Source organism: Cherax quadricarinatus, chromosome 3 (genome assembly GCF_038502225.1).
Source record: "Cherax quadricarinatus isolate ZL_2023a chromosome 3, ASM3850222v1, whole genome shotgun sequence".
NCBI classification, from domain to species: domain Eukaryota; kingdom Metazoa; phylum Arthropoda; class Malacostraca; order Decapoda; family Parastacidae; genus Cherax; species Cherax quadricarinatus.
The window spans coordinates 26,704,516-26,723,889 of record NC_091294.1 but is presented as its reverse complement, the minus strand read 5'-3'; the positions used below and the strand labels follow the sequence as shown (position 1 = coordinate 26,723,889).

Below are 19,374 nucleotides of genomic sequence, written 5' to 3'. Positions count from 1 at the left end.
TTTTCAATTCCATACTAATTCTCGCCCTTTTTTACCACAGGGATGGCACTAGAAGCTTTCTTGGGGTCCATAGTGACTTATTTTGCATTTACAAGCACTACAAACACTGGGATAATGTGAAATGTATGGAATGTATGCATAGATGCGACCGCACTGGCTGGTTTGTAAACACTGGCGCTGAGGCCACACGTGGGACGCGTCCCAGACGAATCACGTAAAGCGAGTTTTTTATCGTGAGGTGAGGCAAAATTTTTGCATTCAAATGCTTCGTATGGCAGATTTAACATGACGCGATGAGTTTGTAAGGCCAGGGTCCACTGTATTGGTTTGGAAATAGGGTAGTTGATGAGTGGAACAGTCTACCTAGTTGGGTTATTGAGGCTAAAACCTTGGGTAGTTTCAAATTTAGGTTGGATAGATACATGAGTGAGAGGGGTTGGATTTGAGTGGGACTTGCACATGAGAGTGGATAGTTTTTTTTTTTTTCTTTTTTTTTCAGCAAATTGGCCGCATCCCACCGAGGCAGGGTGGCCCAAAAGGAAAAACAAAAGTTTCTCTTTTTAAATTTAGTAATCTATAAAGGAGAAGGGGTCACTAGCCCCTTGCTCCTGGCATTTTAGTCGCCTCTTACAACACGCATGGCTTACGGAGGAAGAATTCTGTTTCACTTCCCCATGGAGAAAAGAGGAAATAAGCAAGAACAAGAACTAGAAAGAAAATAGCAGAAAACCCAGAGGGGCATGTATATATATGCATGTACATGTATGTGTAGTGTGACCTAAGTGTAAGTAGAAGTAGCAAGACGTACCTGAAATCTTCCATGTTTATGAGACTGAAAAAAGACACCAGCAATCCTACCATCATGTAAAACAATTACAGGTTTCCATTTTACACTCACTTGGCAGGACGGTGGTACCTCCCTGGGCGGTTGCTGTCTGCCAACCTACTACCTACAAGTGGATAGAGTTATCAGAGCTTATTTCTTGGGTGGCGTTGAAAATTGAGTTGGGCAAATGTTTTGTTAGTGGGATGGATTGTAAAAGACCTGCTTAGTATGGGCCAACAGGCCTGCTGCAATGTTCCTCCTTTCTTATGTTCTTATTAGGAAACTAATCATATACAAAAAAATGAACTTTATACACTATATTACAGATAAACAAAAATTCTAGTGAAAAAATATTGGAACCACCAATAATAGAACAACAGAATGCAAGATCACACTTCTCATACATTTCTAGGGTTAATTCCCAACTTTTGCAGTAATAATGATATTTTAAACTCATTTACAGATGCTACAGTAATAATAATAATAATAATAATAATAATAATAATAATAGTATTTTCTCAAACACTTGCCTTGTACTTCATTACATTTCAATACAACAATGATGGTAGATGACATTACCTATCTAATCTTTTAATTATACTGCATTTATTTCCTTCACCTGAGTTACAGAACTATACATGTAGTAAATAGGTAAGGTTATAGACAAGAAATACACAGTGAGGACAGTCATGAAATTTTCTCAATGAATATTTATCACACCTTACATAAGTAATGCTCGAGAGGCTGATTTGCTTCATTACACAGTATGGTTGGAACTTAAAGAAGCATGCATTCTGTCCTTATGGCAGGTTATATTGTATCCCTGTATATAGGTGGAGTTGTAAGAGAAGGGAATTTTAGAGGGTTTAGGAGCAGTGTTGTAAGTAAAAATAAATTTGATTTTATTTAGATGTCATGCTTGATGCTTGCAGAAAGCATAATGTATGTATGAGATTCTAAAAGATATTGTAAAGGTTGGCCATGGTGTTTTTAACTCTTTCAGGGTTTCCAACGTACTAGTACGGCTTACGCACCAGGGTTATTGACGTACTAGAACGCCTAAATTCTAGCACCTTCAAATCTAGCGAGAGAAAGCTGGTAGGCCTACATATGAAAGAATGGGTCTGTGTGGTCAGTGTGCGCAGTATAAAAAAAAATCTGCAGCACACAGTGCGTAATAAGAAAAAAACAACTTAGACCGTGTTTTTGGATTAAAACAGCGACTTTGCACTATTTTCGTATGATATTTATGGTTGTATTCTAGTTTTCCTGGTCTCATTTTATAGAATGGAAGGCATATTATAGAAATTGAGATGATTTTGACTGGTTTCACAATGAAAAGTACCTTGAAATTGAGCTCAAAGCAGAAATGTTCGATTTTTACCAAAGTTCGAAAGTAAACAAATCATGCCAAGCGTCCAATACACGTCAACTGGTGAGTCTAATATTCTTTCACAAGTATGCTGGTATTATTTATCCCATTTCTACACTAATGCAGTAGTCTGCATAACAGTAAATATTTTATTTTTTGTGAGAATAAAAATTCAAAGTGGAAAGTAAAGGAAATGTAAGAGGGGCCTGCGGACGTCACTAATGAACAGAGAACTTGTTATTTTAGTGCCAGGAATGTCTGTCTTGTTTATTCTGGACCCTATTTTGTGTGAATTTTGTGTGAAATTGGCAAAATTGCCAATTTCTGACCACTTTATTGGATAGTTGAAATTGGTAAGTGGGTGGTTTCTTGTACTCATTCGATAGAAAAAAATGGAGTTCTAGCGAAATAAATATGCTTTTTGTTGACTAGGACACAGGAATTGGCCAAAAATAGGGTTCAAAGTGGGCGAAATCGCCAATGCGTAAACATCGTTAAGACCACTTACTTCGCGAGAGCATAATTCCGTAAGTTTTCCATCAAATTTCATACTTTTGGTGTCATTATGATCTGGAAAAAATTCTCTTATCATTTCAAAAAAAAAAAAAATTTGAAAAATTTTCAACCCTGAAAACGAGTTTAGGAGAGGGCCTCTCGACCCTGAAAGAGTTAAAAATGTATTTCATAATGTGAGTGTGAGCAGGGTAATATTTAGTGAAGGGATTCAGGGAAACCGGTTATTTTTATATAGCCGGACTTTTTTTTTTTTTTTTTTTTTTTATATCATCATCACACTGGCCGATTCCCACCAAGGCAGGGTGGCCCGAAAAAGAAAAACTTTCACCATCATTCACTCCATCACTGTCTTGCCAGAAGGGTGCTTTACACTACTGTTTTTAAACTGCAACATTAACACCCCTCCTTCAGAGTGCAGGCACTGTACTTCCCATCTCCAGGACTCAAGTCCGGCCTGCCGGTTTTCCTGAACCCCTTCATAAATGTTACTCTGCTCACACTCCAACAGCACGTCAAGTATTAAAAACCATTTGTCTCCATTCACTCCTATCAAACACGCTCACGCATGCCTGCTGGAAGTCCAAGCCCCTCGCACACAAAACCTCCTTTACCCCCTCCCTCCAACCTTTCCTAGGCCGACCCCTACCCCGCCTTCCTTCCACTACAGACTGACACATTCTTGAAGTCACTCTGTTTTGCAGAGTGACTTGAGTACTGGAAATGGGAAGTACAATGCCTTCACTTTAAAGGGGGGGGGGATATTGGCAGTTTGGAGAGATGTATAATAGGATGGTATACAGTTGGGGCCCTGATATTATATTCTACAGGGAGTTTATTATATTATTTCAGGTCACTTTTTATATTGTATCTTTATATATTCTTCTAAACTGTAGTATCTGGGCACTTCTTCAGAATCAGTGATTATGTATGAGTGTGGTGAAAGTGTTGAATGATGATGAAAGTATTTTTATTTTCGGGATTTTCTTTCTTTTTGGGTCACCCTGCCTAGGTGGGAGATGGCCGACTTGTTAAAGAAAAAAAATTCATAATGACCATAAAATAAGTAGAATCAGCAAATATATGGAGAATGGGAGAGTAGATGTCAGAATAATAGGGAATAGTAGGAAGAAATTGAATGTTTTTGAATAGTCAGGAATTTAAGTACCATGTTATCTGACAGTCAGCTGCAGCTTGAAATTGGACTTAGAATTGTGGATATATTCTATTCTGGACGATTTTCTTGAGGATGGTTAAGTCCCCTCCGCACCCTCTGGTCTGTTTAATGGGTTTTACAAGGCCTGCTTCAATTATTTGGATGCACTAAATCATGGTTATGTTTTATTATTTGAGAACTAGAATAATGCATCTATTTTTTGTGTGATGAATTCAAAGTGGAGAGCAAATGTATTACAGGAGAGTCCTGAGGACATGATTAGTGATCAGATAAAATGTTGCTCTAGTGCCTGGAATGTCTATAGTGTTTATTTTGGACTTTTTAAATTGAATTTTTTAATTTAGTGTAAAATTGGTCAAATTATTGACTTCTGTGCATTTATAGGGTAGTTCTTATAGTTGAATGGTAGTTGTTTGTGTTCATTTGATAGAACAGAAGACATACTAAAAATTTGGCTGAATTAACTTTTTCTTGCATAATAATGTAAGTTTTCTATCAGAAAAAGATTCTCTACCATTTCACTGCTTCTAGCAGTGAAGGGGTTAAGCTAAGCATTTATAAAAATAAATGGTAATCAAGGCTTTCTCTGGCTATTTTAAATCCCTGTTCATTAAAGTATTTCATCCAGACTTGAAGTACTATATCATGTATGCATTATCTTTTTTTCAGTGCACCAGCCATCTCCCACCTTTGACCTTTTAGTCAATAACTAAAGTTTTTCTTTTTACATTTAGTAATTTATACAGGAGAAGGGGTTACTAGCCCCTTGCACCCAGCATTTTGGTCACCTTTTATGACGCGCATGGCTTACTTAGGAAGAATACTTTTCTACTTCCCCATGGAGATAAGAAATAAAGAACAAGAACTTTTAAGTAAATAGAAGAAAACCCAGATGGGTGTGTAAATATATGCTTGTACATGCATGTGTAGTGCGACCTAAGTGTAAGTAGAAGTAGCAAGATGTACCTGTTATCTTATGTGCTTATGAGACAGAAAAATGGCACTAGGAATCCTGCCATCATGTAAAACAATTGCAGGTTTCCATTTTACATTTGGTAGGACAGTAGTATCTCCCTGGGTGGTAGCTGTCTGGCAACCTACTACCTAGTTATGCATTATCATAATCTATACAGTTCAGAAAAAATGATATATACAATTGCTCCAACCAATGTAACACCGTGAGTTAATTTAGTAAGATAGTATTAATTGAACTATGCAGAATATGCATTCATGTTTTGTTAATATTGCATTAATTACTAGTTGAAGCTAATTTATGTTACAGGTTTGTGTACTTGGTAAGTGAGTTAGCAGGTGTACCTGATGCTACTGCTGAAGTCATCATATGCTTGCCCCTCTTAGCTGAAGCTGTTCAACATAAACATTATACTGGCCATGTCACTCTTCTGGAAACTCTCTGTAAGACACTTCTTTACCTTGCCAAGGGTTTAGGCAAGCGAGTTTTCAAGAGTCACCTACACCTATTTCTGGATGCCATATTTTATGCCTTGGTAATTTATTATGCTCTTTTGCTATTTAATTTTATGTTAATGTAGTTAATTCTTCATGTGCTGTGTTCACTTATTCATGGTATGTCTTGCCCTTGCAGTATTAGAGAATTGTTCAGGTTTATGTGAGGTGCTAAACCCATGTGAGCTATTAAGTGCAAAAATAGTGTAGATTTATTTCTTCATCCTCTAATCATTAGACAGATGCGCTAGTCTCTCTGCAAGTCAGGCTAAGGAGAGAAGAATTATATTAAAGAAAAAAATTGTTTAAGACATATAACCAAAATTAAAACTGAAGAGAGTGCAAGTGGGCAATGGAACCCACCCGGCCTCGGTGAGAAACGGCCGACAAGTTAAAAAAAAAAAAGTATGTTTGTTGTTACTGTTTCTTGTTATAATTCTTAATAATGTATGGAATAGGTAGTAAGTTACTAAATTTTGTAAAGTTTTTATGAGGATAATAAGGCTCTGGTATGGGTGTGTAGGAGAGGAGGAGTTTACTTCCCAGTAAAAGTAAGTCTTAGACAGATGTGTAATGTCACCATGTGGTTGTTTAACATATTTATAGATGAGGTTGTAAAAGAAGTAAATCCTAGGGTGATTAATGGTTTGAAAAACCGACAAGCTGAAGATTGAGACACTTATGCAACATATAGGAATCTTTCAGGAAACGTTTCGCCACACAGTGGCTTCATCAGTCCGATACAGAGTAGAAAGGCGAAAGGAGAGGAGGAGTTTGAGGTAATCAGTCCCTCAGCCTGGAGTCGATGTGTTCAGTCCATCAATCTTGTAGAATGTACAGCATAGGGCCATAGACGTGGCTTATATTCTGTAGTGAGGTGAGGTGAAGCATTAATCACAACTGTCAGACACTGCAGCATCATGGGATCTTGTTACAAAGAATTCTTCAACACTTGTCCAACCTTTGGACGAAGACCTACTTCGACTAGTGGATGGTACCACTATGACCCCACCTCCTCCTGCTTCACCTCACCTCACTACAGTATATAAGCCACGTCTACGGCCCTATGCTGTACATTCTACAAGATTGATGGACTGAACACATCGACTCCAGGCTGAGGGACTGATTACCTCAAACTCCTCTCCTTTCGCCTTTCTACTTTGTATCGGACTGATGAAGCCACTGTGTAGCGAAACGTTTCCTGAAAGATTCCTATATGTTGCATAAGTGCCTCAATCTTCAAATCCTAGGGTGTTGGAGAGAGGGGTGAGATTAAATTATGGGGAATACAGTACAAGTTGACACAGTTACTTTTTCCTGATGATACTGTGCTTTTGGGAGATTCTAAAGAAAAGTTGCAAAGGTTTAGTGGATGAGTTTAGGAGGGTGTGTAAAGGTAGAAAGTTAAAAGTGAACATAGATAACAGTAAGGTGATGAGGGTATCAAACGATTTAGATAAAGAAAAATTGGATATCACATTGGAGGGAGGGAGTATAGAGAAAGTGAATGTGTTTAGATATTTGGGAATTGACTTGTCAGCAGATGGGTTTATGAAGGATGAGGTTAACCATAGAATTGATGAAGGAAAAAAGGTGAGTGGTGTGTTGAGGTATCTGTAGAGACAACAGACATTATCCATGGAGGCAAAGAAGGGAATGTACAAGATTACAGTGATTTTTTTTTTTTCAACAAGTCGGCTGTCTCCCACCGAGGCAGGGTGACCCAAAAAAGAAAGAAAATCCCCAAAAAGAAAATACTTTCATCATCATTCAACACTTTCACCACACTCACACATTATCACTGTTTTTGCAGAGGTGCTCAGAATACAACAGTTTAGAAGCATACACATATAAAGATACACAACATATCCCTCCAAACTGCCAATATCCCAAACCCCTCCTTTAAAGTGCAGGCATTGTACTTCCCATTTCCAGGACTCAAGTCCGACTATATGAAAATAACCGGTTTCCCTGAATGCCTTCACTAAATATTACCCTGCTCACACTCCAACAGATCGTCAGGTCCCAAGTACCATTCTTCTCCATTCACTCCTATCTAACACGCTCATGCACGCTTGCTGGAATTCCAAGCCCCTTGCCCACAAAACCTCCTTTACCCCTCTCTCCAACCCTTTCGAGGACGACCCCTACCCCGCCTTCCTTCCCCTATAGATTTATATGCTTTCCATGTCATTCTACTTTGATCCATTCTCTCTAAATGACCAAACCACCTCAACAACCCCTCTTCTGCCCTCTGACTAATACTTTTATTAACTCCACACCTTTTCCTAATTTCCACACTCCGAATTTTCTGCATAATATTTACACCACACATTGCCCTTAAACAGGACATCTCCACTGCCTCCAACCGTCTCCTCACTGCTGCACTTACCACCCAAGCTTCACACCCATATAAGAGTGTTGGTACTACTATACTTTCATACATTCCCTTCTTTGCCTCCATAGATAACGTTTTTTGACTCCACATATACATCAATGCACCACTCACCTTTTTTCCCTCATCAATTCTATGATTAACCTTATCGTTCTTAAATCCATCCGCCGACACGTCAACTCCCAAGTATCTGAAAACATTCACTTCTTCCATACTCCTCCTCCCCAATTTGATATCCAATTTTTCTTTATCTAAATCATTTGATACCCTCATCACCTTACTCTTTTCTATGTTCACTTTCAACTTTCTACCTTTACACACATTCCCAAACTCATCCACTAACCTTTGCAATTTTTCTGTAGAATCTCCCATAAGCACAGTATCATCAGCAAAAAGTAACTGTGTCAATTCCCATTTTGGATTTGATTCCCCAAAATTTAATCCCACCCCTCTCCCGAACATCCTAGCATTTACTTCCTTTACAACCCCATCTATAATTATATTAAACAACCATGGTGACATTACACATCCCTGTCTAAGACCTACTTTTACCGGGAAGTAGTCTCCCTCTCTTCTACACACCCTAACCTGAGCCTCACTATCCTCATAAAAACTCTTTACAGCATTTAATAACTTACCACCTATTCCATATACTTGCAACATCTGCCACATTGCTTCTCTATCCACTCTATCATATGCCTTTTCTAAATCCATAAATGCAATAAAAACTTCCCTACCTTTATCTAAATACTGTTCACATATATGCTTCAATGTAAACACTTGATCTACACATCTCCTACCCTCTCTGAAACCTCCTTGCTCATCTGCAATCCTACATTCTGTCTTACTCTAATTCTTTCAATTATAACCCTACCGTACACTTTTCCTGGTATACTCAGTAAACTTATTCCTCTATAATTTTTACAGTCTCTTTTGTCCCCTTTCCCTTTATATAAAGGGACTATACATGCTCTCTGCCAATCCCTAGGTACCTTCCCCTCTTTCATACATTTATTAAACAAAAGTACCAACCACTCCAACACTATATCTCCCCCTGCTTTTAACATTTCTGTCATGATCCCATCAGTTCCAGCTGCTTTACCCCCTTTCATTTTACGTAATGCCTCACGTACCTCCCCCACACTTAACATTCTGCTCTTCTTCACTCCTAAAAGATGGTATACCTCCCTGACCAGTGCATGAAATTACTGCCTCTCTTAACATTTAACATTTAAAAGTTCCTCAAAATATTCTCACCATCTACCTAATACCTCCATCTCCCCATCTACTAACTCCCCTACTCTGTTTTTAACTGACAAATCCATACTTTCCCTAGGCTTTCTTAACTTGTTTAACTCACTCCAAAATTTTTTCTTATTTTCATAAAAATTTCTTAACAGTGCCTCTCCTACTCTATCATCTGCTCTCCTTTTGCACTCTCTCACCACTCTCTTTACCTTTCTTTTACCCTCCATATACTCTGCTCTTCTTATAACACTTCTGCTTTGTAAAAACCTCTCATAAGCTACCTTTTTCTCTTTTATCACACCCTTTACTTCATCATTCCACCAATCACTCCTCTTTCCTCCTGCCCCCACCCTCCTATAACCACAAACTTCTGCCCCACATTCTAATACTGCATTTTTAAAACTATTCCAACCCTCTTCAACCCCCCCACTACTCATCTTTGCACTAGCCCACCTTTCTGCCAATAGTCGCTTATATCTCACCCGAACTTCCTCCTCCCTTAGTTTATACACTTTCACCTCCCTCTTACTTGTTGTTGCCACCTTCCTCTTTTCCCATCTACCTCTTACTCTAACTGTAGCTACAACTAAATAATGATCCGATATATCAGTTGCCCCTCCATAAACATGTACATCCTGGAGCCTACCCATCAACCTTTTATCCACCAATACATAATCTAATAAACTACTTTCATTACGTGCTACATCATACCTTGTATATTTATCCTCTTTTTCATAAAATATGTATTACTTATTACCAAATCTCTTTCTACACATAGCTCAATTAAAGGCTCCCCATTTACATTTACCCCTGGCACCCCAAATTTACCTACTACTCCCTCCATAACATTTTTACCCACTTAAGCATTGAAATCCCCAACCACCATTACTCTCACACATGATTCAAAACTCCCCACGCATTCACTCAACATTTCCCAAAATCTCTCTCTCTCCTCTACACTTCTCTCTTCTCCAAGTGCATACACGCTTATTATAACCCACTTTTCACATACAATCTTTATTTTACTCCACATAATCCTCGAATTAATACATTTATAGCCCCTCTTTTCCTGGGTGTGAAGCATGGGTTGTAAATGTTTCAGTGAGGAGGAGGCTGGAGGCAGTGGAGATGTCGTGTCTAAGTGCAATGCGTGGTGTAAATATTATGCAGAGAATTTGTAGTGTGGAAATTAGGAAGAGGTGTGGAGTTACTAAAAGTCATAGTCAGAGGGCTGAAGAGGGGTTGTTGAGGTGGTTTGGTCATTTAGAGAGAATGGAACAAAGTAGAATGACTTGGGGAACGTATAAATCTGTAAGGGAAGGAAGGCAGGGTGGGGATCTTCCTCGAAAAGGTTGGAGGGAGGGGGATGAAGGAGATTTTGTGGGCGAGGGGCTTGGATTTCCAACAAGCATGTGTGTGTGTGTGTGTGTTAGATAGGCATGAATGGAGATCAGTGGTTTTTGGGACCTGACAAGCCGTTGGAGTGTGAGCAGGGTAATATTTTGTGAAGGGATTCAGGGAAACCGGTTAGCCGGACTTGGGTCCTGAAAATGGGAAGTACAATTCCTACACTTTAAAGGAGGGGTTTGGGGTAATGGCATCTAATCTGTCATTTCTGAGAGCCTCTTCAAAAACAGTAATTATGTATGAATGATGGTGAAAGTGTTGAATGATGAAAGTTTTTTCTTTCTTTTGGGTTTTTCTTTCTTTTTGGGTCATCCTGCCTTGGTGGGAAATGGGTGACTCATTAAAAAAAAGTAATGTATATTTGACATAATTGTTGAATATTTTTAGCATTTTTATAATCATTTAATAATGTTTTAATTATTATTTATCATCAGCTGTATCAGTAATGATTTTTTTATTATAGTAGCAGGTTATTTGTAAAAAATTCTGTTAGGCCCTGCTATGCCTGTTAATCCTTAAACTGTGGCATACCCAGAAATATAATTTCCTGTTTGTGTGTGGGGAGAAGGAAGAAAATTTAAAAAAAAAAAATCCTACAGTTTGAAGGTCATATGTTCAAAGTAGAATAAAACAAAAAGGAACATAATTGAATGAAAACTTATAATTTTATGGTGTGTTGAAGTTGGCAAAAATTTATAGCTGGCATAAATGGGTCAGTGATATTTACATTTTATAATTTATTGATGCCGATTGTCATTTTTCAATATTTTTATTGATTTTAACACTATGTACACTATTTTCTTATGGTGTTAGACATGTTTCAAGTCATTTTTAATACTTCAAGAATGGGGAAATATATAACTCAACACTGTTGTACTTGGAATATACTGTACATTATAAATTGGTGACATATATGTATGCACGCAAACATACACATGTATGCATGCATGCACATATGCACCCCCTTCCCTTTATCTGACCCTCAGTATCACACAGCTACTTGAATTTTCCAAAATTATCCCATGTCCGTGTTTCTTCATTCCGTAGGTATGCTAGACCCTGCCTTTTGTTTATGCAGTAAAATTGTATTATTATCAATTCCCCTGACATTGTAAGACTTTTAAGGTTTAAGTTTTTGCTTGACTGAAATATGTTTTAATTTCAGGAATGTGAAAATGCTCTAACATCATCTGCTGCAAGCCAATGTTTGACACAGCTTTCACAATACCTTGGCCCAAATATCCTAAGGGGTCGTGTCGAGGAATTCAACCCAAGGCAAGTATCACAGTTATCGCAAGCTTGTATAAACCATACACTTTAATCTTTACCCTAACTGTTGTATTTCATATCCCATTCAGCATATCTAGAAAAGTGATGCACAGTTTGTTCCATTTATTTTACTTCTCTATTTGCTATTAGTAGTTGATTTCCAGAGTTTGGTTTCCTTCCTTCTAGTATTGCCCTTGCTGTGATATGATTGTCATTTTCTTTTGATCAGTCTCATGGTGACTATTGTGGGGAATTATTGGAGGCCTTTTTTGCCCCACTGCACACACCTTTGTTGATCTTTGGACTTTCTTGCTGCTTATCACTTATAGCCCTAAATTTTGATTGGGTAGTCACAGATGTTCTCTACAATAGTGATCACTTTTTCATTGTCATTAACACTTCCTTCTATATGTCTCCCCATCTGTGTTGTGAATGGCAATTTGAACATATAGATTATGATGCTTTATATACAACATCCTACTACTTATGACTCCTTTCCCATTAGTTAGTAATTATTTATTTTGTCTCTTCCCATCTCTGTTGCCAGTGTTACCATTCCTTGGGCCTCATGGATATTCCCAAGCATATCCCTTGGTGGTTCCACGACTGTGCTCAGGCTATATGCCTCAAGTGTACCACTATGTCATGTCTTATTAACACTTCCCTTTTAAGAGGAAAGTGATGTTGACCCCAAGTTTAGTGACTTTGAGTTGGATGTGGCCACAAGTGGTCGAGGAAATATCAAAAGCCTCGATAATAACCAGTGTGCAACATTTGTGCAACATCCTTTTTATTTTGATACCACTGGTAGTGTCATCCTGCCAGAATGTCCTATAACTTATGCCCTAAGTAAAGAGAAACAATTCCGGAACATGTAATACATGTTTGGCTTGCCGGGTGGCTGGCTGGCCGGCGGCTGGCTGATTGACTTTGGCTATCTCTCTCTCCATCTGTCTGTATCTATCTCTGTCTGTCTCTATCTCACAGGTACACATAAATAGTTATCATACATACTGTAAATTACCTAGGATAACTCAAAAAAATCCAGACAAAGTGCTATACAGTGCTTTTAGATATAAGGCATAATAAGCATGACTGGCAGGTAATGCGCATTTTCACTTGTTCAGGAATCAGACGTGACAACTCTGCATCGTGTGTAATACCTGTTAGTTCATGAGTGGCTCTCTGAGACAGAAAGAGAGACAGGAAGACACACACACACAGGCAGACAGATAAGCAGAGACAGAGCTACAGACAGACAGACAGACACAGACAAATAGAGAGACAGATAGACAAACAGATAGACATGTTTATATGTAACAGTGAGAACAAAGAGTCAAGGCAGTGCATGATCAGCAGATGTCACTGTTGCACTGTCAGCAGTGGAGTGACACTCAGTCTTACACTATGCTTCAAGGAGTTTCATATATACTCCAGCATGTCTTAAACATTGCTGGGACCTATAAATACTTTGTATATATTTCTTGACAATAGTAAGTGACCAAGGCAGATGAAAATGTTCACTTGTCAGTGTGTTTGTGACTATTTGAGTACTATTTCAGTACCTAATATTAGTGTCAGCCCAAACATTGGCTATGAAATCACAAGAACTACTAAAATGTATATTGGCAATACTTCTGCATGTGGCAGGTCTCCATATTGCCGTCAGGTGAGCATCCAGCGCCAACTTTGCGGTCTTATGTCTCGGTAAGAACTGACCCTAATTTTTTTTTTTGGGTTTTATTATGCAGAAAATTGCCCTCTGTAAATATTCGGAGCACTGGGCAAGAGAACGTAGATCTAAGTTTGGATAGTTAACCTTTTCAGGGTTTCCAACATACTAGTACGGCTTGCGCACCAGGGTTATTGACGTACTAGTACACCTAAATTCTAGCGTCTTCAAATCTAGTGAGAGAAAGCTAGTAGGCCTACATATGAAAGAATGGGTCTATGTAATCAGTGTGCATAGTATAAAAAAAATTCTGCAGTACACAGTGCATAATGAGAAAAAAAAAAGAAAACTCTGACCATGTTTTTGGTTTAAAACAGCGACTTTGCACTGTATTTTCGCATGGTATTTATGGTTGTATTTTAGTTTTCCTGGTCTCATTTTATAGAATGGAAGACATATTACAGAAATTGAGATGATTTTGAATGGTTTCATAATGAAAAGTACCTTGAAATTGAGCTCAAAGTAGCAGAAATGTTTGATTTTTACCAAAGTTCAAAGGTAAACAAATCATTCCAAGCATCCAATACACGTCATCTGGCAGGTCTAATATTCTTTCACGAGTACGCTGATATTATTTATACCATTTCTACACTAATGCAGTAGTCTGCATAACAGTAAATCTTCTATTTTTTGTGAGAATAAAAATTCAAAGTGGAAAGCAAAAGAGATGTAAGAGGAGCCTGGGGACGTGACTAATGAACAGAGAAAATGTTATTTTAGTGCCAGGAATATCTGTCTTGTTTATTCTGGACCCTATTTGGAAATTGGCATCTTCTGAAATTTGTGTGAAATTGGCAAAATTGCCAATTTCTGACCACTTTATTGGATAGTTGAAGTTGGTAAATGGGTGGTTTCTTGTACTCATTCAATAGAAAAAAATGGAGTTTGCAAAATAGATACGATTTTTGTCGACTAGTACACTGGAATTGGCCGAAAATAGGGCTCAAAGTGGGCGAAATAGCCGATGCGTAAGCATCGTCGAGACTGCTAACTTCACGAGAGCATAATTCCATAAGTTTTCCATCAAATTTCATACTTTTGGTGTCATTATGATCTGGAAAAGATTCTCTATCATTTCATAAGAAAAAAATAATTTTTTTTTTCTGCAAAATTTTTGACCCTGAGAATGAGTTTAGGAGAGGGCCTCTTGACCCTGAAAGGGTTAAGGGGTTAAAACAGCTACTCTGAGGTGTTTTTTAGGATGATGTGGTTTGGCTGTTTCTTAGTATCATTTGATAGAATGGAAGCTTATTTATCAGTAAATGCATCGATCTTTACATCTGTATGGAAAGTTACTTGTTTTTACTTACTCTGCCTACGTGAATTTGCAGGAGAGCTGGTTTAACTCCTGAGCTCATTCATGAATTTCAGTTTGATTTGAATTAGCTCTTATGTATGTGTATCTGCTTGATGTCCTACAAACACTTTCCAAGTAAGGAGGTCTGGTAATCTTGTTCACATTCAGTTTATTGAAGTGGAATGCCATATTTCATTTAAATATTCTTATACTAGGACAAGATCATACATTTTACAGTAATTTCTTTTAACACATTAGCCATCTCCCACTGAGGAAGGATGACACACAAACAAGAGGAAATGTCTTTCATTCAATTGCTGGTGTACCAGAAGCCTGCAGGCATCACATTGCAGATGGCCCTCTGAACTGTAATATCTTTAGAGTGCAGGCACTGTACTTCCCACCTCCAGGACTCAAGTCTAGCTAACCAGTTTCCCTGAATCCCTTCATAAACATTACCTTACTCACAGTCCAACAGCACATTAAGCATGCTTGTACACAGTGGCATATCCAACGTGCTCACACAAGCCTGGTGGATGCTCAGGCCCACAGTGCTCAAAACCTCTTATGTCTTCTACCTCCAACCCTTTTTGGGTCAACCCCTGCCTCTCCTTCCGTCCACCCAACTTATGTACCCTCATAGTTTTCCCATTTTACTCTGTCCTTTAAATGCCCAAGCCTCTGAATTATACTTACAGTAACCCCCACACCTTCCAGTCTCCAATGCTCTGAATTCTCTGCATAATATTCTCAGGACATATTGCCCTCTAACATATCTCCACTGTTTCTAGCCTTTTTCTTACTTCAACATTTAAATCCTTGCTTTAACCCATGCAATAATCTTGTAGTATTATAATCTTTATTGTTTCTAATTTTCATTTATAACTTTGTTACAGTTACCTGAAAGCCCTGGATGCTAATAATTTTACAGCTCCTCTGTGATAGCTGAAGAGTGGCAGTGCTCACTGCTTTCTGATCTTCATCACCGCTATATACAAGTCAGTGGGTCTCGTCAGTTTCTCTGATGAGTAGCAGTGGCATCAGATCAATGTGTTTTTAATGTAATAATTATTTAGCAATGTATAATAGTGCAGTGGACCCTTGAGTTTAGAACTTATTTCATTCCAGACTGCTATTCAAGTGCTGTTACCGAACGAATTTCTTCTCATCAGAAATAATGTAAATTAGATTAATCTGTTTCAGACCCCCAAAAATACACTTACCAAAGCACTTACAAAAATACACTTACATAATTGGTTGTGTTGAGAGCAGTTCTAAACTCGAGGGTCCACTGTGTATGGTGTAATCTTTAATGTGCTTTCTCATTCAACATTTATGATAATTGAAATTTCGGTGAGGTATTTTCTGTGTGAACCATTATGTTATAGATTTTGTTGTGATAGATTAACTAGCTTTGTTTATGTAGTCTTGAGTACACAAAATATGGTTCAGCAGCTATAACAGAGCCATCACTGAGTGTATAGAACACTTAATAATCCAGTTACAGTGTATGTAAAAATTAGGCACTATGTAAAACAAACATAATTTGCAAAATAAAATCTCATATTCATTCACTTGTACAGTACTTTTAAGTCAAACCACAAATATGCACACATACAAGAGATTACCCAGTTCTTTAATACTTAATATTTTCTCAGTCTAAGCTAAATAAAAAATTGTTTATGGTAAAGAAACATTTTTTTATATTCTCTATATCAAGTATTATTAGGCAGTTAAATAAAGCACTGCTTTTTGTATTTTATGTAATTAAAGATGCATCCAAATATTTGCTTTTAAGATTTTGGCATTGATGACAGGACTGTATCATCTAATCAAAATTGATCAAGCTTTTGTTCTTTGAAAATACATTATTCCATTTATGACATTCAAGACACCAAACAAAATTATTTCCAGGAAATTTTTTTCCAAGGTACAGTAGGGCCCCGCTTTACAGCGTTTTGCCTTATGGCGTTCCGCTAATACAGACATTTCAAATTATGACCAAAACTCGCTATACAGCCCCCCACCTGTCTTTCTAATACGATCACCGTGCCCCACCCAGTTTGTCTGCAGTCTTCGCAAGCACGACTCTCCATTATTTCTAGAAACTTTTCAAAATTTCAAATGTTTTAAAGTTATTTCATATTTTATATACTGATAATTTTACTTATATGTACCTGTATCTAAATAAACTTACATACTGTGCTGGTGTGCAGGTACACATTAAATAACTAAGGGTGTCTTATTAGTCTTGAAGATACCATATTAATAATGATAACACAATAATAATCACTCTGAGGTGCATTAAATGTTGTGTATTACATTAATATGAACATTTTCATTAATTCATCTGTAAGATTTTTTCAGAATTTTATAATAAACATGATAGGTCACACATAAACATGATAAATTTACCCAGAGTAGAATAAATTAACTTAAATATGAGTTAGAGTATGTAGGAAAGAGGGAGATCATTTCCCAGTAAAAGTAGGCCTTAGACAAGGATGTGTGATGTCACCGTGGTTGTTCAATATATTTATAGATGGGGTTGTAAGAGAAGTGTATGCGAAGGTCTTGGCAAGAGGTGTGGAGTTAGAAGTGGGAGTTGTCACAGTTGCTTTTTGCTGATGACACTGTGCTCTTGGGAGATTCTGAAGAGAGGTTGCAGAGGTTGGTGGATGAATTTGGTAGGGTATGTAAAAGAAGAAAATTAAACGTGAATATAGGAAAGAGTAAGGTTATGAGGATAAAAAGATTAGGTGATGAAAGATTGGATATCAGATTGGATGGAGAGAGAGTATGGAGGAGGTGAATGTTTTCAGATATTTGGGAGTGGATGTGCCAGCAGATGGGTTTATGAAAGATGAGGTGAATCATAGAATTGATGAGGGGAAAAGAGTGAGTGGTGCACTTAGGAGTCTGTGGAGACAAAGAACTTTGTCCTTGGAGGCAAAGAGGGGAATGTATGAGAGTATAGTTTTACCAACGCTCTTATATGGGTGTGAAGCGTGGGTGATGAATGTTGCAGCGAGGAGAAGGCTGGAGGCAGTGGAGATGTCATGTCTGAGGGCAATGTGTGGTGTGAATATAATGCAGAGAATTCGTAGTTTGGAAGTTAGGAGGAGGTGCGGGATTACCAAAACTGTTGTCCAGAGGGCTGAGGAAGGGTTGTTGAGGTGGTTCGGACATGTAGAGAGAATGGAGCGAAACAGAATGACTTCAAGAGTGTATCAGTCTGTAGTGGAAGGAAGGCGGGGTAGGGGTAGGCCTAGGAAGGGTTGGAGGGAGGGGGTAAAGGAGGTTTTGTGTGCGAGGGGCTTGGACTTCCAGCAGGCATGCGTGAGCGTGTTTGATAGGAGTGAATGGAGACAAATGGTTTTTAATACTTGACGTGCTGTTGGAGTGTGAGCAAAGTAACATTTATGAAGGGATTCAGGGAAACCGGCAGGCCGGACTTGAGTCCTGGAGATGGGAAGTACAGTGCCTGCACTCTGAAGGAGGGGTGTTAATGTTGCAGTTTAAAAACTGTAGTGTAAAGCACCCTTCTGGCAAGACAGTGATGGAGTGAATGATGGTGAAAGTTTTTCTTTTTCGGGCCACCCTGCCTTGGTGGGAATCGGCCGGTGTGATAATAAAAAAAAAAAAAATAATTCAAGGAAACCAGTTAGCCGGACTTGAGTCCTGGAAATGGGAGGTACAATGCCTGCACTTTAAATGAGGGGTTTGGGTTATTGGCAGTTTGGAGTAACTATCTAAACTGTCATATCTGGGTGCCTCTGCAAAGACAGTGATTATGTATGAGTGATGGTGAATGTGTTGACTGATAATGAAAGTTTTTTCTTTCTTTTGGGTCACCCTGCCTTGGTGGGAGATGGTCGACATGTTAAAAAAAAATAAAAAAAAGAGATGTTTTTCCAGTTGTCTTGTCAGAATGTTGGAAAGAATAATGTTTTCTCTAGTTCAACACAAAGGAAAGTGTGTACACAATAGTATTACTGGGGGTAACTGTAGAAAATTATTGCTTTCATATGCTTTCACTCAGAGTACTATTCATCCTAAAAATGGTGTGTTACACGAGAATGAGAGTGTTGTTCATTATTTATTCTACTTTATCAACCTGGAAACATGGGAATAAATGTGTATAAACCAAAACCAGATGCATTCATCAGTTTGTTTACATACTCTGCAGCTCTGTCCTCTCTCATTTACTCGTTCTCTCTCGCATCTATTCGTTTTTATATTGTTTACTCACTTCTCGCCCTACGTTAAGACTACAAATATTTTACAATAAATACTGCTCACCTCTTGCTCTACATTAAAACTACAAATATTTTGAGGTAATGAGTGTACTCTGTGTGTATTTTACTTTTTATTGTTTTTTAATGCCTAGTTCTACTAGTAACTTAATATATGTTAGTGTAAACTTATCTGGCATTTATATGCATTTATAAGTGGAAAAAATGGCGTTTTGCTTTTCGGTGGTAGCCTGGAACCAAACCTGCCATATACGTGGGGCCCTGCTGTACTGCATTTTGTAATTGATTAATGAAATTTAGTGGTAGAGCTTTTTCAATATCATCTGTTTTGCTATTTTCACATGCATCTGAATGCATGGATGTCTTTAGTCTGAGTAGGTTGTATATATAATAGTGTAAGTACCAGGTATTACTG

General features: G+C 38.0%; 1 protein-coding gene across 3 annotated transcripts in view; it reads left to right on the top strand.

Moving 5' to 3' along the window:
• Positions 1 to 19,374, top strand: part of LOC128706319 (uncharacterized) — a 213,413-nt gene that overhangs the window by 185,871 nt on the left and 8,168 nt on the right. The window contains exons 12-14 of one of the 3 annotated variants that reach the window (XR_011392725.1): positions 5,171 to 5,396; positions 11,571 to 11,680; positions 15,600 to 15,701. Coding sequence is in view for 1 of the 3 variants with exons in the window: in XM_070090929.1 (XP_069947030.1) it covers positions 5,171 to 5,396; positions 11,571 to 11,680; positions 15,600 to 15,645 (382 nt within the window). In the remaining 2 variants the exon portion in view is untranslated. Of the gene's footprint in view, positions 1 to 5,170; positions 5,397 to 11,570; positions 11,681 to 15,599; positions 17,738 to 19,374 lie in introns of those variants that run through there. The other 2 variants (XR_011392724.1, XM_070090929.1) reach the window with 2 other exon arrangements.